At 36.4% G+C, this 8,688-nt stretch overlaps 1 protein-coding gene across 1 annotated transcript in view; it reads left to right on the forward strand.

The window, feature by feature from the left end:
• Nucleotides 1–7,628, forward strand: part of LOC108709572 (ephrin type-A receptor 7) — a 310,721-nt gene extending 303,093 nt beyond the window's left edge. The window contains exons 16-17 of the mRNA XM_041584012.1: nucleotides 3,389–3,553; nucleotides 5,648–7,628. Coding sequence (XP_041439946.1) covers nucleotides 3,389–3,553; nucleotides 5,648–5,762 — 280 coding nt within the window. The 3' untranslated portion in view covers nucleotides 5,763–7,628. The remainder of the gene's footprint in view (nucleotides 1–3,388; nucleotides 3,554–5,647) is intronic.
• Nucleotides 7,629–8,688: the final 1,060 nt, after the last annotated feature.

Consider the following 8,688-nt stretch of genomic DNA (forward strand, 5'->3'; position numbering starts at 1 on the left):
TTTCTCAATTCCACAACTGTTGATGGGCAGACAGGAAATTGATATGAACAATGTTTTTATACTTTTTTCCTAGCAAAATATGCAACTAAGTAATGTGACACAAGGCAGATTTTCTAGTACACTGTTGTGCAGACAACTCTTAATCATTTGTCAGCCTATACTGTTCTAGTACATTAATTATGTATAAAGAGTAGGTACAGTAAAGGCATAGCATCCTTGTACTGTCATGAACATTTCCTGATTCAGTACTGGTTACTATGCAGGAATGGCATAGAAGCTTGTATTGTTGCTGACTAATGAGATAACTGAATGATATGATGTCAGATAATACTGAAATTAGACAGTGATGCCAGAACAACAATTTCTTATTGCTGGGGGTTATGTAATGTATTGCCAGATAACTTACAGATGGGGTCATTGTGACCTGTGCAGTCATTGTGTGAGATGCAGGAATAATGGTGGCTCCATCTCTGACCCATTTTTTCATGCTCACTTTCAACTGTTACTGCATAAAGAGACTCATGGTAAACTATGAGCTGGAATGCTCAATATTTTACAGTATTTATTCATCATTGACCTACTGTAGGTTACTGCTTCAGTGGAGCTCACAATCCAACGTCTCTTTCATACATACAAATGGATGGGGCAGAGACTTGTGTCAACATGGCTCTGTTTAAGATATTTAAGGTTTAGAGAATATATATAGCAAGTTGGTAAAGTCATAATATTACAGGATCATTTTAATAGAATGGCTACTTTAGATATACTGTCTCACAATTATTTTGCCTTTACCTGTAACATAAAGGAAACCCCCCACAATGAATACTTAAACAACAGATAGCATATATCATATTAAGTGGCATAATAAAGAATCTTACTAAACTGGAATATATATATATATATATATATATATATATATATATATATATATATATATATATATATATATATATATATATATATATATATATATATATATATATATTTAAGTAAATATTGCCCTTTCACATCTTTTCCCTTCAACCCCATTTTGTGATATTATTTATGCTAAGTCCAAAAAATATAATCCAAAACATTCCATTAAAGTTAAAAAATCTGTTTTTATTTAACATAGATATTAAAAAGTAGGCATACAGACCAATTGATGCTCCGCCTTACTTATTTATAGGCATTACTGTTGTTCCATTTGGTCACAGAATTTAAACCCCCAGGAGGTCCCTCCCCAAAAATTTAAAACCAATAACGTGTTGCCACCTCATGTCTGTTCTTAAAGCAACATTACATATTTCCTCAATTAGGTCATGTTACTATTCTTTTTTATGCCTATACTCTATACATCTTTTTGACATATCTTGCTGTGGAAATGTATAGAGTATAGGCATAAAAAAGAATAGTAACATGACCTAATTGAGGAAATATGTAATGTTGCGTGAGGTGGCAACACGTTATTGGTTTTAAATTTTTGGGGAGCGACCTCGTGGAGGTTTAAATTCTGTGACCAAATGGAAATACAGTAATGCCTATAAATAAGTACAGGCAGGTACGAAACGCATAAGGCGCAGCATCAATTGGTCCGTATGCCTACTTTTTAATATCTATGTAAAATAAAAACAGATTTTTTAACTTTAATGGAATGTTTTGGAATATATTTTTTGGACTTGTATATGTGCCCTTTGAGCTGGCGGCTATATTCCAATAACTTTGGCCCTTTGGACAGGCCTTATAGACTGCAGCAGATGTATCATAATTTTTGATATTATTTGTGCTGCCTCGGAGATCACCTGACCAGAAATACTGCAGCTCCAACTGTATCAGGAAGAAGTGTGGAAGCAAAAGACAGAACTTTGCCCATTAATTGACTCATGTGACCTATCATTTACAGTATGTGTGACCTTGGTTTGATTGTGTGCACCGTGAATCATAGGATCCCAGGGGGCGGCCCTTATTTCCTAAAATAGCAATTTTCTATTTAGGACTAACCAATGGCAAATACTAGTAAAAAGTATATTATAATGAAAATGGTTTATTTATAGAGACTTACATTTGGATATAGTTTACTTTTAAATTAGATGCAAATCCACTGTGCATGCATACCAACAAGATAGTATAGCTTATTATTACCTTTCAGCACTCTTATACAGCAAATTTAATTTAGACATAAACTACAACATTGCATTCCTTTGCATCTTCTGTAGATACCAACAGAACAGCAAGTCTGGTGGCTATAGTTATGTTACGTTCTACTACAGTGTATACAGGCATGTAGAAAAAATGTTGTTCAGTACAAACAATAAGCTATATAAGCAATCTAATGAAACATATTTAAAATAAACACTAGTCATTACACTTTCTTTATAAATTCACTAATGAAAATACTATTTTAATTCATTTTTCCTTGATGTTCCTTGAGCTTCTCGTGTTAAAATCCCCAGTATGGCCCCTTTAGGTGCAATACAATTACTGAAAACCTTCTGTACCGTATAAGCACATAAAATAACAGGAGAGGCAGCTGCTTCTAAGCCTATAACTCTGCTGCTGAATTCACTTGGCATATTTAGCACTGCCAGGAGATTCATTTCTTTGGATTAGTAGATTAATAGTCGTGTACTACACAGCCGACTATCAGTTATCCAATATGGAGAGATTCTTAATGAAAGTGTTTTGTTCGTATTGATATAATTACTCTATTCACTGACACTAGGCTCTTCTCCACCTGCTTTAGTTATAAAACAGTGCCAATATCGAAGCCAGAAGATTTAGAACAAAGTCCTAATTCTGGCAGTTATTACCTAAACATCTGGAGGAGCAAAAGCTTGACATCCATGCTTTAACAGAAATTGTGTAGTAAAGAGTTTATTTTTACTTAAACAGTTGTGGATTGGACCACTTTTGCACAACACATTATGGGTCCATTTATTATGTTCAGAGCAAAGTGCAGGTCTCTGTGTTCCGAAGTGAACTGCATTCAGCCTCACTGTATTCATGAGGGGTGGGAGGGGGCAGCACATAGGCATCTCCCCCTCCTGCTTCATGCCTTAGCTGAAGGCTGCAATCGGGCCTTGTACTTATTAAGGACAGGACTGCCTTGTGCCTGGCAATGCTATGCCTGGCCAACCATTTGAAAGTGCTCCTAGTGCACAAAGAGGTAGATTTTGGTTCTTGTTTTGCTGATATATGGGTTGTAGCTTAACAGATCTTTGTTTTAAGATTATTTAAATTGACAAAGATAAAAACCAATATCTTTTTATCTATGTTTGTGCAGTTTAGGATACCTGAATATCTGATGCACATATGTAATGTTTTTTTTTGTTTACATTATTGGCATGAAAAAGTTCTATATTTATTTGATTTTGCAAGGTTCAATGTGTCTCATTTTATGACTCTCTAGATCACAGAGCACATCCATCCCATTAATTGAAAGAACATTCACAACGTTCCCCTCCTTCAACTCTGTGGGAGAGTGGCTGGAGGCCATCGAGATGGAGAGGTATAAAGATAACTTCACTGCTGCAGGATATGGCTACTTGGAGTCTGTGGCCAGAATGACAGTTCAGTAAGTTTTTTATTTACTTATATGGATTATTTTTAAGAGATTCATGTTGCTGACTTTTATCCTGTGCATGAAAGCAAATGATATTAAAAATCTATGTAAGCTACTAAATGTAATGTTGCCTGTCCATATTAAATTAGACCTACTGTCAGACTATCTGTGCATGCATGGCAACTTGAGGGTAGTTTTGACTGAACATTCTATGACTTCTATGACTTGAATGTTCAGGCAATCAGTCCAATTTATTGGATCAATTCTATCTGGTTATATGCATCAAATTGCATAATTTCCATTTTTCCATCAGCATGATCTTTTGGATAATTTGCAGCGTATGACTACTTTACAGTTGCAATTGTTTTGTATGGCTAGTATGTACTAGGGCTGTGCTAAATCTGAATACTGTGCATGATTTTCCTCCATGATGTCCTCCATGATGAAACTCTGGTCAGTGTAATATACTTTGTGCTGTAACTCTAAACTTTTCCTAACAGAATACTTAACTATTATATCATTGGATAGAAGATGTTGGGGGCTCTAGTGAAGCTCAGGACTAAATAAGTAAGTAAAGGTGGCCATATACGATAAGATCCCCTCAATTGATCGAGGTCGCCAAACAAACGGATCCTACTCCAATATGCCCACCAATGGCAGGGCGATGAAGGAAATGGGGCAGACGGATCAACTATCTGATGCGGTCCTCGTGCCCGATTGATATCAGGCCAATTTTTGGCCATATAGCGATCGGGGAGACCCGTTGGACGCCCACACATAGGCAGATAAGCTGCCGTATTGGTCTAAAGGACTTATATCTGCAGCTTTAATCTGCCCGTATACGGCCACCTTAAGTTAGTAAAGCTGGATAAAATATTCAGCGCCAGCAGATGCTAGAAGATCCTCCAATGGGAATTAACTTCCTCTAAACAACACAATATGTGTGTTTCTTATGCTTAATTACAGTGTACTAACAGCAAAGATTGCACAGCAAGCGTAATATGTTATATATCAGCAGGATGAGTTATGTAGTAATAGACTGGAGAATAGCGTGGATGATTCTGATTGGATAATCCTCATGCAAGTGTAATTAAGTTTGAAATGCCTAATTTGGGGAGTTTTTTTTTTTTTAAATAATTGAAACAGGTGCAAAAATACATGCAAAATGCTATTTTATTTACTCACAACTCAGCCTTTTCACTAGAATTTCAGCATTTTAGCAACTGCCATGAAAATATTGAGAGAAATTGTGTGGTTTTGCACAACTTCATTGGTAAACCTTGGGCAAGTAATGGTAAATGGTAAATATGTAATGTGTGCAGAAATGATGTCACTTTCTGCTTCTCCATGCACATGGCATTAACAGCTTTTTAGTGAGTGCTCCCTACATGCAAATCTGTTGCTGTGTAGGTGCCCAGTGCTCCAGTGTGTCTGTGGGCCCTGTATTTGTGCTTTGTCAACAATCGGGCTTAATTTATATAAACCACCTGAACTGTCTAGAGCAGTGGTCCCCAACCAGTGGCTCAGGAGCAACTTGTTGTTCACCAGTTGAATATGGCTCATGGGTAAAAATCTGCAGAATCAGATATGTGTCTTAAAAAGCCGGCCATATACAGGCCACTATAGACCGTGTCGGCAGCTTATCTATCTGAGTATGAGGCCTTCCAATATATATCTGACTGATAGACAGGCCAAATATCTATTGGGCAGGTCCCGTCAGATGAGGACTGCAACGGCACATTGATATGGTCTTCTTCTGATGCTGCATAAGCACCCTTTATGATCTTATCATAACCCTGACATTCATAAAAGTTTTTAATGGATTGACATATTTATGGAAGCTGATCCCTGGATAAAGTCATTAAAATGTGTAAAGCTGCATTGAGAAATTGAATGGCAGTCTACCCTAAGGAGTAGTAGGACTCAGTTCTGTGTTTCACAGATGATACCACACCATGAATTATGCTTACATACTGTAATAATATGAATATCAAAAAGAATATTTAAAAAAGAAAATCGAAATGTGTCTAAAAACTCAATGTAAAATATTTACATTTTATGAATCAAGAGCTTTGCTCTAAACATATCCTATTCTTGGTTTCCTAGGGATGTCATGAGTTTAGGAATCAACTCTGTGGAGCACCAGAAGACAATCCTTAGTGGTATCCAGACCTTGCGGGCCCAGGTTATACAGATGCATGGGAGAGGAGTACAGGTGTGATATTGGCAGAATTGGGACCAAGTCTGGAACTCGAAACTCAAAGGAAGAGCAATGCAGGCCCTCAGATCTGGTCAAGACATGGGAAAGGTTAAATATAATGAGCTGGTAAAGGAAAATGGAATTACAACAGAGCCCAAATCTGCTTAAAATCCCTGCAATCAGTGGCAATCTCCCTCGCTGCGGCTGCTGCCATGTCATTTTCCAAGGAGGAAGACAGACCAGATAAAGGCGAAGATTTTGTATCCCTTCATATGGAGGGAGTTGGATGTGGATTTATGATATTAATACTGAGCAGATGTAGACTGCATAATAGGGCAGATTGTAGTGGTCTTCAGCCCAGTTGTCCGTAAAATGCATACTGTGGGCATACAGGGTGAGCAGAAAAAATGTGCACTTGTTTTTATATGGGGTACATGTTGTAATGTTTTGGTGCCAACTACCCCATTAAGTACTTACGTATTTTTCTAACAGCAAAAATAGTAGTATTGACTCCCAGAATTTGCTTTTATTTTTGCAAAATGTAAAAAAAAAAAAAAGCAAAAAAAATACTTTTTTTTCTACCAGATAGAGGTGTTGACGTGATAAGTGTTTGGAGCTTGAATGTTCTCATACATTGATAAGCATTTTTCTTTCTGGCATGAAATGATTGCGATTGTCTCTCCTTATGTGGTGCAAATGGGATGAAGCTGTTGTGGTGCAATTGGTCTCTAAATTAGAGCTCACTGCAAGCAACTGCTTATTCTGCCAACAATTTTCAACAAAAGAAATTGTGACATGAAAACACATGCAGCCAGCTTAGGCTTCATATAATATACCAGTAGGTGCACATCTTAGTTCTAAATCTATATACTCATCAAGAAATCATGCATTGTAGTATACGTGGTAGCCAGTTTAGCATGGTCTATAGTACAACTTGTATCCAGTGATATCCCACACAAATTATATTTAACCCTTATAGACAGATCTACTTTTCAGATTTTAATATTTTAAGCTTTTAAGGTTGTTAGGAGCAGATAAAGGGCCAGTGACCACAAAAAAGTGCTTTGCTTTGAATGGTTATGGGGCAGTTTATTTTATGAGAGTAGCAAATTAATTTTACCAATAACATTAAAGACAAGCATAGACATTACAAACAAGCGCTGCTTTAAAAATTATGCAATACTGCCACTGAATGCAGAACGCCCCACAGAAAAGAAACAAATATGGCACTAAAAGCAGTCGAATCAGTTCTGAATGGCCCATTTAATCAGAAGATAAAGCATTTGATTAGTGTATATTCATTCTGATTTTGATAAATCTGCCCCTATATCTGTCGGTCCAGTAACTGCAAATAAAATGATTATGTATTACTGTATGTATGTAGAAAGCCTAAATTACATTTAACCCTGACTAATTATTTTAATTGCTATGCAAAGTGGGCCATATGGCTGCCTCCACTACTGCAAAACAGCTAATTTATAAAAATATTATTAGACACGTCTGCTTTAAAAGTTTAACAATTCTGAGGCAATAATACACGCAACTTCATCTTTTTGGTGTTGTAACTATAGCAGTTTTATACCAGTATATCATGACAGATGTTTGAGCTTTAGGCTGTACCTTGTTCTAACATTTTTGTTTTACAAGGAATTTTATATACAGGCATATATTAGGCAAGTCAAACCTCCCTGTCTAACTTAAGGGGGTGTGATTTATGCAGTTCGCATTGTGTGCTTGATAGTTGGGCAGCAGAGTTAGTGAATGGCTGAAAAGCTTTAATCTTTCAATCAGTTTAACTGAAATTTAATTTACACAACCATAGCCCTGTAGCAAGGAAGATCTGTGCCTCCATATATGACCCTAGTAGCTCCCCATCTTCTTTTCTGCTGATTCACTGCACATGCTCTGTGCTGCTGTCACTTATTCAGCTTAGGAACCGACTCAAAACATACAGTACACATAGATTATAAATGTCACAATATATAGTGAATAAAGTACCCCCTTTTGTAAAATATAAGGATATTATAAGTTACCGAGGAGTTTCATGACCATATAAAAACACGAGGCCGAAGGGCGAGTGTTTTTATACAGGTCAGGAAACTCCGAGGTAACTTCTAATATCCTCATATTTTGCAACTGGGGGTACTTTATTTATTATAATACACAAGTTTTGGTGAGTCATGTGACAGAAATGACATCAGAACTCACCGTTTATAACTGATGACATCAGAACTCACCGTTTATAAGGATAGAATTTACAGGATATTCATGGCTTTTGTGTATTATAAGGCTGATTAGTAATTATTTCAGGTAATAACTAAATGGCAGCACAGAAACCAGCGCAATTAGCTTTACAATTCAATAATTAGCCTGGAAGTATCATCTTATATTACAGGCCAACCTAATTTGTTGCTTGATAATTTGTGACGACCCCCTAAACTTAATTTCTCAACAGCTGCTCAGAGCCCACTGAGCATGTGAGTGTCACAGACACTTTCCAAGATGGTGACCCTCTGGATCATTGCTGCTATTGAGATGCTGAAACTTTAGTCCGGTGCGGTCTTTGCTTTATTCCACCATTTAACATTAAGTAGAATATAGTATTCCAGTGAAAAGCATAATTAGTAAAAATTGTTGTTGAGTTGTTTCATTAATTAGGCCACTATGGTAAATAAGATATCTCTTTATAATATGATTTCTGAATAATAGATCTCTTACCTGTATACATGTGTTTTAATTCAAATATTACTATTCATAAGAGAAAATTACAATTACAAAATGTCAATAATTTGTATTAAAGATTTAATTATGAACTTTCTGCAATAACAAAAGCATATGTTATTGAACACCATAAGCACAGATGTCAACCAACCCTATGTCATGAGGGTGATAATGATCCAGTCCTATTCACACTAAACCTGAAAAGGTCTATGGTGGATCATTATCA

Source organism: Xenopus laevis, chromosome 2S, assembly GCF_017654675.1.
Source record: "Xenopus laevis strain J_2021 chromosome 2S, Xenopus_laevis_v10.1, whole genome shotgun sequence".
In the NCBI taxonomy this organism is placed as follows: Eukaryota; Metazoa; Chordata; class Amphibia; order Anura; family Pipidae; genus Xenopus; species Xenopus laevis.